Source organism: Solanum verrucosum, unplaced genomic scaffold (assembly GCF_900185275.1).
Source record: "Solanum verrucosum unplaced genomic scaffold, falcon-dt-bn FXZP01000108.1, whole genome shotgun sequence".
NCBI classification, from domain to species: Eukaryota; Viridiplantae; Streptophyta; class Magnoliopsida; order Solanales; family Solanaceae; genus Solanum; species Solanum verrucosum.
The window spans coordinates 2,091,045-2,104,226 of NW_026020274.1; the positions used below are offsets into that span (position 1 = coordinate 2,091,045).

The window sequence follows — 13,182 nt, forward strand, 5'->3', positions numbered from 1 at the left end:
AAGATAATAAAATTGTTTAATTTCAAGTTGATCTTGTCTCCTCAATGCCTACATATCTTGACCTTTGAAAGATTCATCTAAATTGACTCGTTCAATTTGCAGAAAATTTTATAATAATTGAAAGTATTACATTTTCATATCCAAAGAGAATAATTTTGACAAAAGTCTTGATAGGAAATTACAAAAATAAAATAAAAAGAAAGAACTTGTTGTGTTGGCTCATTCATTATAAACTTATAAGTACCATTTCAAACTTATATAAACGGATAAAGAAAACATGATCTATAGCAAAAAATACTTCAAAACAACAAAAGTTAAATTTAACGTTAGGGGCTTACGCCTCAAATTCTAAGGCATACACCCTAAAAACAAATTAAAATAAACTGGTTGCAGCAGGGACATCTAAGTCAATTGATAGGTGTAATCCGTTCACAGCACGAATATCAGCAACAAATATGCTACCTGAGTCGGACCAACCTCCCAAGACATCCCTGTCTGAACACTGTCAAAAAATAACGATTGGATGAATTAAATGGAGGTGGAATTACAAGAATGTTAGTTTTTTTTTTGTTGATGACGAGGAAAACCCGCAGCCGCTACCTTTGGGTGCGCGCACAAGGTAAAACTCCCATTCCTATGCAATAGCTCGCAAACCACATAGGAGAGGTAACCTGCACCAGGCAAGCCCGGTGTGACGAGCTCGACCCAAAAGGCAAACCCCTTGCTTTCACTGGCAAGGGGTTTCGAACTTGAGATTTCCATTGACGGAATTGCATAGGTGGAAGTTATTTACAGCAAACTTGCCAACTGGATTGGATAATTTGCATCGTACACTTAAACTTTGTTCTTACCTTGCTAAATCCGAGCCAATTAGAATCTCCTCGATACGAAAATATTTTCTTGCTTTCACGCCATCGTCCACAGACGACCTGTGAAGAAGTATATATCAAATCTGTCATCAAACAATAGAGTCACAGGAAGTATATAGGTTTGTCTAATCCTTGCAGGTCATACCTGCAGTTCAAACTAATGACTCTCTCAAATATCCCAAGAAAAAGGAGAAAAATGAAAGGTATAAAGAACCAAATTGATCACAACTTGAATTATGGTTGTGATGAGGAACAAAAGTCCAAATGCACCACGTATAGCATGGAATTAAAATGAAAGCCTAGATAGATGTGGTACAAAGCCTTTTAAATTCTCAAGTTATAAACATTGTCATTTTGGCCCTCAAAACTACAAAAAATCGATTACAACGTCAGTATCATTTCACAGGGCAATAGACCCCCGGGGATCACTATGTTCAGACTGATGTTTCAAAATTGGCAATAGTGAATGGTAATGCTAAAGATGAAAAGGGAAAAAAAATCTGCAGAAGGGAACAACTAAATTGCAAGAACTAGGTATCACATGTACAGTTTGCTCTGTCCTTTTACTTTTTGAGAAATTTACTTTTTGCTTTATGCTTTTACTATGAAGGAAAAAAGGAGTAATAACATTGTAATCATAGCAGATGAACATGTAATCTACCATGTAGGGGGAGATATTGACTTCCAACATTCAAATGAACTTCAGAGTCCTGGAGAAAAAGAATAGAGGGAAAATACCTAATTTTGGTAGGAGTTGTCTGCCACGCTTAAAAACTACAGCAATTTTGGATTTTAACAGGAAGAACTATGTTTAAAGGAAATGAGGTTACAAGTTGGAATAACAAAAAAAGAGTTTGAACATCCTTTCAAGGAGTGTCTAGTAACTGTGCTGAAGTTTTACGCCAAGGTTGGATATAGGTAATACTACGTTTTATCAAAGGAGGGATATGTGATGGAGTAAAGATGAAACTCAGATTCTCTATTTAAGTCTATTTAAGATTCATGTAAATGTCTAGTAGCTGTGCTGAAATTTTACATCAATGTTGGATCTAGGGAGTACTGCATTTTATGGAAGGGAGGATATATGCTGGAGTAAAGATGAAACTCAGATTCTCTATTTAAGATTTATGAAAACTATAAAAGGTTAGTTGTGAAATAGTCACCTCGTAGTCAACTCCTTGTACATAGACATATTCAGGATCAACGGAAGAGAAAGCAAGTCCAGTTATCTGTAGCAGCATGAGACATTATAGTAATTATAACACAAAGCATAGGCGTAATAAAAGAATCATGAAAGAAAAGATGCACAGCAAGGATATGGAAAAAGAACCCAAAAAGAATGTTACTTGAGATTTAAGTAACGAAAAAATGAGATGAAAGAAAATTTTGACCAGACAATTTCAATTGTGGCCTCACTTGAGACAAGGATGCTATTGGCTGGACTTCTTTTTAGAAATTCCTTTGATACCTTATTGACAGAAAACAGCTACTAATATATAAATAAATGTGTGTATATGTGTGTGTGTGAGAGAGAGAGAGAGGGGGGGAGGACAAGATTGACCTCATACTTAGAGCAGTTTAGCCATCTTGACACTGCTGACCACCTGTAATAGAAATGTATATTTATATCAGTGTGTTAGGAAAATAAATCAACCCTCTTACACAATCAAATCTGCCGGGAACTATGTTACCCACCGGGACTCTGAAGCAAACATAGAAAGCTGAGAAAATTGTAGATTTCAATATAATTTGAAAGTGTAAACATATCCTAATGCTAGAACTGGCAATATTCCTTTCAAAAGAATGCACAAGACGAGAAATATATGAGATAACAGACAAGAACAAATTCCTTAACATAGTATATTCCAAGTTATCTGAAATTTGATCAAGTACACAAGCACACTGTAAGATCAACACTAGAACAACCACTAAAAGCAAAGTAAAGCCTTATGAGGAGATAACCTGCGAGGATCATAGACAGTCACAGTGCGGTCAGCTCCACCTGCCGCAATAGTACCTTTTGAAGAATTACAGACTGCATACAAGTTATCTCCTACAGATCCACAGATTCGACGCACACAACCACCCTTTTCTTTCATTCGCAAGTCCCATATTGTCAGCTGCAGCCAGTATGGAGTGCAGAGAATGAAATGAATCAGCAAAGAACAAGACATTCTCTGCATGATTCCAACATAAGAGATAAATAACATAGAAACATTACCTGGCAACCTTCTGCAACTGCTAATACAGAATTTCCACCGCCTAAGTCCAAATTTTGCATGAACATAAGTGAAGATGGATGCCACAATCTGCAATGTGATTTTTTTCTTTGAATAAATTTCTAAAATTTATTTAAGCCAAACAAAAAAAGAGAGTTTACAAATTAAATTATTTGTCATCTGAAAGACCATGTGTGTCCAGTGGCGGATCCAGGATTTTAAGATCATGGGTGCTCACTTCTTAATATAAATGTATAATTATTTTAATTAAAGTGAAAATAAAAGTCTTATTATTAAAAATAAGACTTCTAGTCATAAGTTACCGAGTGAACTACGATTAATATATATATATATATATATATATATATATATATATATATATATATTATTTTATTTTATTTAGAAAAAGAACCTTCTAGTAGTACGATTCTCGACGACCTTTCATATTTTGAAGATATTGAATAATTGTATCATATCGCAAATTAACAATTACAAATATTTATGCTCTGAAGTTTTAAAAGCTTAAGTTTTTTTTGTTGTAATAAATGAGATACAGGAAATTAAAAAAGTGAAAAAATAAACTAAACAAAAAATTTAAGATTGAAATGTTAAGCGGAAAAAAGGGAGAAGATTGAAAAAAAGAAAAAAGAAGAGAAAATGTCTAGTAATATATGAAGGACGTTAGTAACAAAACAGAAAAAAGTTAATGCTTCAACCGAGATTCGAACGCCCAAACTCCCACGTGCTGAGCACTGGATATTCAACTTCCAAACCAAAGCAGCTAAGACACCTTATTATTTCTGGGTGCTCAACTATTTAATATACTAGTTTTAAAAAAAATTATGTCTAACTTTACGCATTACGCGTTGAGATCGTGGGTGCTCAAGCACCCGAAACCTACAACGTAGGTCCGCCCCTGTGTGTGTCAAAAATGCAATCTAAGATCTTAGATAGTAAAGCTTCTACATACTGCAACCTGTGAACAACCAACTCATGCTCACTAACTTAGGTACCAACATAAATATTAGCTTTCATAGGGAGATTGTCTAGATAGAATTACTTTTCTCTTTGTTCCCTTCCCATAAGAAATTTCTTCTAGCCCTGTCTTCCTCTATCCATGCTGGCATAGGAATAAAGATATTGCATAGTTTGGGGAAGCATCCATCACGCTGTTTATTAAAGTCAGTTTCCCACACAACATAAGGATTGCCTTTTTCAATTACCGCTTCTTCTCCACCTTTTCAATGACTCCACTACAGATGTACACTCATTTAAAGGCCATACCAAAGGCATATGCTTAAGTACATAGTTAGGTAAAGATCCAATATTACTTCCCAAATTAGCAGCCAGTTCTCAAGTTTCTGAACTTCAGGAAAGAGGAATTTTTTCTCCAGATTTATATAAAGTCTAGAGAAGGCCAAAACCAAAGATGGATGATTTCTATATACTCAACCTGTCTATTATCTGTATCACATATTATGAGAATGTCATCAGTGTATATAAGGTGGTGAGAGATGGCCAAAGAAATGACACTTCCTCTCTCAATGTAAAAGTAATATATCAATGTCAAGTGCATGGCTTTCTTTAGCATCAAATTAATATCATCCACTATCATTATAACAAAGAAACGCACTAACTGATGCAATTTATCCATTTCAGTGAGTGCGATTTCTCTTATCAGAACAGAAAACTCCAATTAACATGATTGAAACCTTTTTCTATAGATTACCCCAGCTTTACTTGCCTCCTTCTCTTTAAGCATTCATTTGTGATTCGGGCAGTAATGTATACAATCTATAGACTCCCTTTATGTGAATGTTGTTTGTGTATCAGCCAAGAGCTTTTTCATAACATTTTTGAGATTTTGTAAGCAACTTAATGATGAATTGTGGAAGCTCCCCACTAGGTTGACAGGCTTAAAATCCTCTCTTTTTTTTCTTTTTTTTTTGAGAATTAGTACTGTTAAAGTCAAGTTTTTCAACCTCATTATTCTTAGGTATCACGCCAATGTACGAGAGATGAAACTTCTCATGATTTTTTACATTTGTGGATTGCATGCAGAAGGCCTCCCCTAATTATGGGCTACCAATTATGATCGAATGACATTGTGAGACCATTAGGGCTAGGGGCTCAACTACCTTTGCATTTTGATTGCTTTGTCCTTCGCCTATTCACTAGAAAATCTTCGGAACCAATCCTCTTCTTCCTTGTAAATTTTGGGGATATCTTCTGTCCAAAGGAGAGTCTCGATTTGATAGGTTCCTTATATAGATTGACGTAGTACTTCATATCTCTTCTTTTATCGCTTCCTGATCTTCAGCCAATCCTCCATCAAAATAATCCATATGTTCCTATCACCTTTGTGGGATCCATATGCACCAAAACTTCTGCCGCAAGTTATTTCTTCCAACCTGGCTAGATCTTACAGTTTCAGTAGTGCCTCAGCATTTTGAATGTTCTCTTCCTCTAACACTAAAGTGTTGGCTTTCAATAACACCAGAGCGACATAGAGATGGCTTTCAACAATAGAAGGCTTATGATTGAATCCTTGATTATTGAACCAGCCACCCCCCGCCCCCTTTTCCAAGATAAATGTCAATCATAATCTTTCATAAAACCAGGTACAACCAATTCTATAAATTTTTTGTTAGATATTTTTGTGGAACTTTTTCTACACGTGATATAAAAACATAATAGGAGGCTGACCAGAGCCACCTCCCAAACCATCACGGTAACTATTGCCATGCATTTTATTTTGATTTCTTTCGTTTTTTGGTTGATATATTAAGATATAAAGACATGCCAACACAAATCCCTACACACAAAGAGAGAGATGCAAACTGAGGACTCAAGTCATGCATATAAGAGCTCTAGAAATATAGAACAGTCAAATTGTCTTTATGGAAACAGTAATTAATCCACAAAAACAAGGTTTGCAGAAACCACTATTCAGATTTGTTTATATCTGTCACGAGTAATTAAATCAGCATCAGGCAATAGTTTACTGGTTTTCTTTTTTATTAACAACATTGCTTAAAAGGCACAAGGTAGCAGAAAAGCCTCCTGTGAGAAATATAGGAAAATAATATTATTGAATTGTTGTTGTGTCTACATTATTACATTGAGACCCTATTTATAGACATTAGAATACAATCCTTTACCAAGTAGGATACTATTTACTATTCCTATTTGTATTCATATTCCTATTCTAAATAGGATTGTATAAACCTATACCTATTCTAATAGGATTGTGTAAACCAATTCCTATTCTAATAGGATTGTATAAACCTATTAATATTCTAACACTTCCATGGTAGTAGTAGTCTAGCAATGCCTCCAAGTGAGAATAAAACAGTCCAGGCTATCTTGAAAGGATATATGAATGCTAGAGATGTATGATTTTTTTGTGACGTGCTGCTGTACATATAAACAATATCTCAAAAATAGAAAGCATAGTAGCAAAAATAGAATGAAAAGTTTGAGATTATACTGTAAATGATCTACTGTCTCCGAAGCAAAGATAAGCACTTACGGACGTAATGTACGGACATGAATATCTTGGTCATAGACATCAATGGTTTTAGAGAAACTGTGAGCCACAGCTGCCTGAGGTCAAAGGCCAGAAAATACTGAAATTCAGGCAGAAGGCAAGAAATATGCCACAAATGAAACACTTACTCTTTCCAAGACACACACGCACAGAGGATGTCAAAAAGAAAAAGAAAAAAAAGGAAATGATTGTGCAGAAGAACAAAATCAACCGTCTCATTTTCCTTCCAAGGTTCAAATCATCAACTTAAAAATGCTTAGAGTTACTGTCACAACTCACAAGTTTCAGAAAAAAAAGAAGGTGCTTTAAAGTTCATTTGAATAGCCAATATAACACCAAGAATAACCCACTGTTTTAATCAGGTACATTGACCAACAAGTTGTGTAGCTTAGTAAGCCAGTTCACATGGAGCAAAAACAAAAACAGGCAATGCTACATTCAGAGATGAGGATATTCGGATGCTAGTCAATGCCAACATTTCAAATTTCTCAGTAAATGGTAGAGGTTAAAAAAGGCAGACTAGTCTATCTGGAAAAATCTCAGGCAAAGGACACAAGCTACATTGAAGCACAATGGTAAATACACAACAAGAAATGGATTGCAAATTAGTCAGCTGACAAGGACAAGGCTTCCCCTCCACACCAACTGCCTCTATTTTGCACCCACGGGCACAATACAATGCTTGAACTGATTGATCTAAGTGAGTTACGAGATTAGTTTTCTAGGATCAACTTGCTTCAAAGTGCCCATTAATTATTTGTTAATTTGTGGTTCTCCTACAAATTTGAAGTGAACAGGAAGAAGCTACAGATGTGAAGCATCAACATTAATGATTACAGACTCCAACCTAGGAAACATATGAGATGAAATACCATGGATCGTTGAGTGGGATTGAAGCACAGGCCTGCCCAGCTACCTTCTCCAACACCGCAATCTCGAGGAGAGACAGAATATGTAAGCCCGTTGACATCTAGAATATGAGGAATTCATCAAGCTGTAACCCAAATATCATGCTAGAGTAAATGTGGGAATAACTCATCAGTAAAAGTCATGGGTGGTCCATGTCAATAACAATTTCTCTTAGATCTATTCAAATTAGCAAGATCATAAATTTCTCAAATCAAGTTGGTACACTATTTCACTTATATGCCAGGTAATAGTAATTCAAATATAGCATCTTTACTGAAGATTCTTTAGTGAAATTATAAGTAGCAAAACCAAACTATTAAGTGAGCACATCAGACCCCATGATTGGTAAATTTAGTTATTAACTAACAGCAGTCTTACGCCTATATCAATGGACATAAAATAGGTTTAACAGGAGGTAAACCAAAATTTCAACTCCAAGATTCTGCTAATTTTTAACAGAATCCATCACCGTTCAGCTAAGTAATGAAAAATAAATAGGAGAGATACCGTCGCCACTGGCATCCAATCTAGAGACAATAAGGTGACCATAAGAATCCACACTTCCCAGAATTGAGCAACCAGGGCCTGTAGAGAACCAGACAGATCATTAAGCTGTTGAAAGGTAAAGAGTAGCTGCTTCAAATACATAATAGAAATTATTTGTAAACTAATGGACAGTAGTAGCAATAAGCACCGTGCAGCCAAAAACTAGTGAAGTTAGTAGGAACAATAGCAGCAAGTTCTTAAAGAAGAAGTGGTAGGAAGCCCTTCAAATATACAGGGCCGCAAGCTTTTCGGTTTATTACTTAAGAAGATAATTTCAGAATAAGAGAATAATAACAACAAGCTTTTAAGAATATCGCGAAGGGCCACCAAAATTCAAAAGGTAAATATCTCCATATCTTACTTTCAGTTTCAGCTAGCATTATACTTTGGATTTCTGATCGATGTGGGCAGTGATTGACCACTGAAGCCTCTAGAACCTTCAAATTAACAATATTAGTAAGCTACTTCACAATTAACATCTTTCATCATGATAGAAGAAATGGCAAGTGTACCTCACATTGTTCAGGAATTAGAAGGTCCTCCTTTCCAAGATTGAGCAGTGAATTTTCCATTGGAATCTGTACAGTGAAAATGAAAACAAATTGAACATCCGTTGCTTCTTAATCCAACATGTTTATCAACACATTTAGTAAGGTTTATATGCAGCTAATAGCCTTCAGGCATGTTTGTGAAATCAATATGAACTCATCATCATATATAGACCAGATAAGTACAACAATTATAATAGAGGAACAAAGTGGTATAAGTACATGATAACAATCTGCAATATAACAAAGCAGCTTACTCAGCTCCTCCCCTCAATCCTCAAATCTATCTCTCTGTCTCGTTATAGCCAAGGGCAGATCTAGGAGGGGGCGAGGGTGTTCATCCGAATACCCTTGACAAAAAATTACACTACGTATATAAAGTTCTTTTTTTTAGTGTATATATATAGACTTCAAATCCCCTACACACAAGACTAGAGGTTGGCTTAGTGGTTTAGGGGGATCAAAATTCAAATCCCAAGCACTATATTTTTATTTTTTGAACCCCTTAATGAAAATTTTGAATACACCATTGGGCCTATAGCTTGTAATTTTACCTTGAGACATGCAAGTGATGAAATTACAATCACTGTAAAGAGAATTTCATTGCCCTCTCTTAAATGGGGCAAGAGAATAATTGCAACTAAATTTAACTTACTGGAATTCAACAGACAAAGCAAAAGGACTAGAGTGAATAATAATAATAATAATAATAATAATAATACATCATTATATACTGAGTTTTGATTTATGAACACAAGTTGGTACATATGAAGAGTTAATTATACATGTATAAAGCATTTAGGGAAGGACTTACAAGAACTTTATAAATGCGGGAACCAGAAGCAATGTAAACCCAACAAGAAGAATCATTATCATCATTCATCTGCAGAAGAAAGAGAAACAGTTAAATTGAATTGGGTATGCAAAAAAAAACTGAATTTTGAGAAAAGGGAATTAACGGACATGAATGGCAAGACGAGTAGACTGAAGATTGGCAGGGGATGGATGCTGTATTAGAGTGGAAGGAACCACTGCTTTCTTCAAACACTTTGCCTTCAACTCCGACATTACTTCAAAACTTGCTGTTAAGAGTTTAACTTTTGTTGAAGAGAAAACGCTAAGAGCTTCTGACCCCAAACACCAATAAACAAACCTAAGGGGTGGTTTCAGTTTGGTTTGAGAATGCTATTCGAGGCAGAAACACTTTTTTTATTTTTTATATATATAAAAAAAGTATTTAATGTATTAGAGAAATTAATAAAAGTGTTTTTAAATAGAGACAGTTTTTCTTTTATTGTTGAAAGAATCTGAAAATTTTTGTTCTTAAAAAAAAACAGATACGAAACAAAAAATTATTTTTGTCAAGACTAAAATATCACTTTAATATAACATATTTACCAATATAGCTATTATTAATTAATTAGCATATCTAATAAGTTTGGTTAAATTTCGTCTAAGAATTTTATTTTTTATTTTTATGTAATAAATTTTATATTTTATTTTACCTTTATATATTAGTGTTTTATATTTTACATATTATTTTACGTATAATTTTACAGAATTAGAAAGAAAAAAAAGAAGATAATAACAATATTTTTGTAAGATGTGAAAAAAAGAAAAAAAAAAATTAAAGATTTAAATCCTCCCAAAAAAGAAGGGGTATATATACCATATAATATTGGTTGAAAGTTTAAATATATACATTTTAATTTAATTTAAAAAAAGTTTAATTAACTTATTTAAAATAGATATTTAATATTTTTTCTCTATAAAATAATTTTAATATTAAAAGTACATTAATAGCTGTCATTTTTTGTAATTTGACTCTTAAAAGCATTTTTTGAAAAAGATCAGTCAAACACAATTTGTTTATGAAAACATTTTACAAATAAATTAATCAAACATAAATTACTTTTTCTTGCAATATTTTTGAAAAACTACTTTAAGAAAGTGCTTATAAAAATAAATCGTTTTTAATAGCAATGTCAAATAGAATCTTAGTTTTGTATTAATATTGCAGAAAATTTTTATACTCTGATTACTCCTATTATTAATTATATAAGAGAATATCATGCAAGAATTAATTTTTTTTATACTCTGATTACTCCTATTAATTTTGAGAATATTATGCAAAAATTAATTTGTCTTTCAATAGTTTAATAATTGCATTACTGGTACGTGTTTTTATTCTACATTAGTGATTGGAAAAATGTAAAACAAGTGAGTAGCAAAATCGAATTAGGATGAAGCCGTGAATTTTATGAGTTTCAAATCTGTCAGAAATCCATGGTCATTAAAGTAATACTATTACTGCTAAATTAAGTTTTTTTCTCCATATACAATTGAAGCATATTTTTAATATTTGATCTCAATTATTTTTTCATAATGAGTTGAGATAATCAATAGGTTTATAATTTTTTTTTATTAATACCATTCAATATATAAAGATAAAGACTTTTTTCCTGATTATCTTAGACTCTCGATTATTTTACGTGTCTAGTGTAACCCTACTATACAAATCAATTTATGATTTTGGAAATATCTCCACTATTGAAAGGATGACGAAAAATAATTTCGGTTTACAAGTGTTCTATTGCTATTATCTATGGAACAATCGTTATGGCTCAATCCAAATAATAGTCAAATAACAAGATTGTCATTAAAAAGATGCGAAATTTTAGAGGAAAATTATTTTCATCATTTGTGCATTACGTTAATAATTATATATGAATTGTTTGACCTTTAAAATCAACTAAAAAAACTCACAACCGCATTACAAACACTGTATCCTACCAATTTTTAAAATTCTATTCTAGTGAAAATTCTACTCTTCAAATCACGTTAATTATACAAAAATCAAGCACTTGCATAATTAGTAGTTATGCAAATTTATCAAGTTATACCCACAAAAGGGATTATATCTGTACTGAATGTGAGAAAAAAAAACTGTAAAGCCCTCAGATCTCATAGCTTCAAATCACAGACAGCTAATCGTGATGGAACTCATCAGAAGCCTTTCATACATCACCATAAACATCAGCGGCAAAAGTGTAAGTGTGCTTTTGTGTGTAATGTTGAGGGAGACAGGGAAAGGGAGAAAGAATGGTGGATACCGCTGATATTCAGGTGATGCACAAAGGCAACTGATGAATCTATAACCATCACAGCCGCTCAATAAATATAGATTTTCCATCATTGGGCAAAATATAAGAACAACATTGAAATTAACAAAGCAGAAAACGAAAATCAGATCAAATCAAACACAAATAGAAAAATAAAATCATGAAATTTACGAATCAAACAAACAAAAGTATTCTCCCGGCGGCGTTAACTGCCGATTATGAGGAGGAGAAAGTAAAATTAGGGTTTCACATGGATCCGACTCTCTGTTATATAGAGGCTATTGATGGGCTTTAAGCCCTGTTTCGTACTTATTGGGCTGCCATCGAACAAGTGATTTGAATTGAGGAATTTATATACCAATAATACAACTCTTTAAAATTAATTTAAAATAATTTATTGTTTTTTTTAGAAAATTTCATAATCCTAAATTATTTCCAACTTCAAAGTAGGGATTATGCCAATCAAAATATAATCTTTTAAATTCAAAATAATCTCACATTCTCTCTCATCTAACTAACTTCCCAAGTTTATATGTTGTTAGTATTTGATATACCATTACTATGTATAAATAATTGTATTATATATATTCAAATCTATATTATTATAAATATATTATTAATATACTCAAGTAGACAAGTTACCATATAATTATATAAAAATTGACATAAATAGACATCAGTTTTTAATTTAACGGTGTATATTTATTTGGCCTTTTTTTAATGTGTATTTGACTAATGAAGAGTTTGGAGCCTAAAAGGCAAAAAAAATTGACAAAAAATTCAAAAGGGCACATCAAATATTTTTTTTAACCAAAAGGGCAAAATCGCTACTGACATAGCAATTTTGTTTTGACGTCGTTAACAAATCAAATTGCTGCCCTATCAGTGATTTTGTCCAATTTTATTATTATTATTTTCATAAAATTGCTGCCCGTGCAGCGTTTTTGCGATTTTTTTTTTTGAAAAAAAAAAAAGTTGGACAAAATCGTTGATAGGGCAGCGATTTTAATTTGTTAACAGTGTCAAATCAAAATCGCTACATCAGTAGCGATTTTGCCCTTTTGGTTAGAAAAAAATTTGATGTGCCCTTTTTGAATTTTTGTCAAATATTTTGCCCTTTAGGCTCCGGACTCGACTAATGAATGTAATTATTTTTAGTTGATCGATTAAATATGTAATTTGTCCTTATTATGCTAGTCTATCAATATCTCATTACACAATAGTACATCAATGTTAAAATTTTAATATACGATGAGTGCATTATTATTTGAAATATTATGTATGCATAATGCATTATTTATAAAGTATATTAGAAATGTAGTCAATTTGTTCAGGCTAAATTTAAGGCATTTAGAAATTTGTTAGGATAAAACTGATCGTGGAGTTATAGACTTGTGTGGTCATCGACAAGGCTTAAAT

General features: G+C 32.9%; 1 protein-coding gene across 1 annotated transcript; it reads right to left on the minus strand.

Annotated features, from left to right (window-relative positions):
* Nucleotides 1-364: 364 nt before the first annotated feature.
* Nucleotides 365-9,709, minus strand: LOC125833961 (uncharacterized). Its single transcript, XM_049513132.1, has 13 exons — nucleotides 9,605-9,709; nucleotides 9,456-9,524; nucleotides 8,606-8,671; nucleotides 8,455-8,530; nucleotides 8,055-8,132; nucleotides 7,511-7,608; nucleotides 6,621-6,694; nucleotides 3,091-3,178; nucleotides 2,832-2,989; nucleotides 2,431-2,473; nucleotides 2,033-2,098; nucleotides 852-929; nucleotides 365-502 (listed from the first exon to the last, which is right to left on the minus strand). The coding sequence occupies exons 1-13, from the start codon at nucleotides 9,707-9,709 to the stop codon at nucleotides 374-376; spliced, it is 1,128 nt and encodes a 375-aa protein (XP_049369089.1). The 3' UTR covers nucleotides 365-373.
* Nucleotides 9,710-13,182: the final 3,473 nt, after the last annotated feature.

What these genes read in the sequence shown, in the direction of transcription:
- LOC125833961 (XM_049513132.1), bottom strand. Translation starts at nt 9,709, where the DNA reads ATGTCGGAGTTGAAGGCAAAGTGTTTGAAGAAAGCAGTGGTTCCTTCC. An exon ending in CTACTCGTCTTGCCATTCAT is followed by an intron (nt 9,525 to 9,604) that starts GTCCGTTAATTC and finishes TTTCTTCTGCAG; the next exon opens with ATGAATGATGATAATGATTC. An exon ending in AATGCTAGCTGAAACTGAAA is followed by an intron (nt 8,133 to 8,454) that starts GTAAGATATGGA and finishes GGTTCTCTACAG; the next exon opens with GCCCTGGTTGCTCAATTCTG.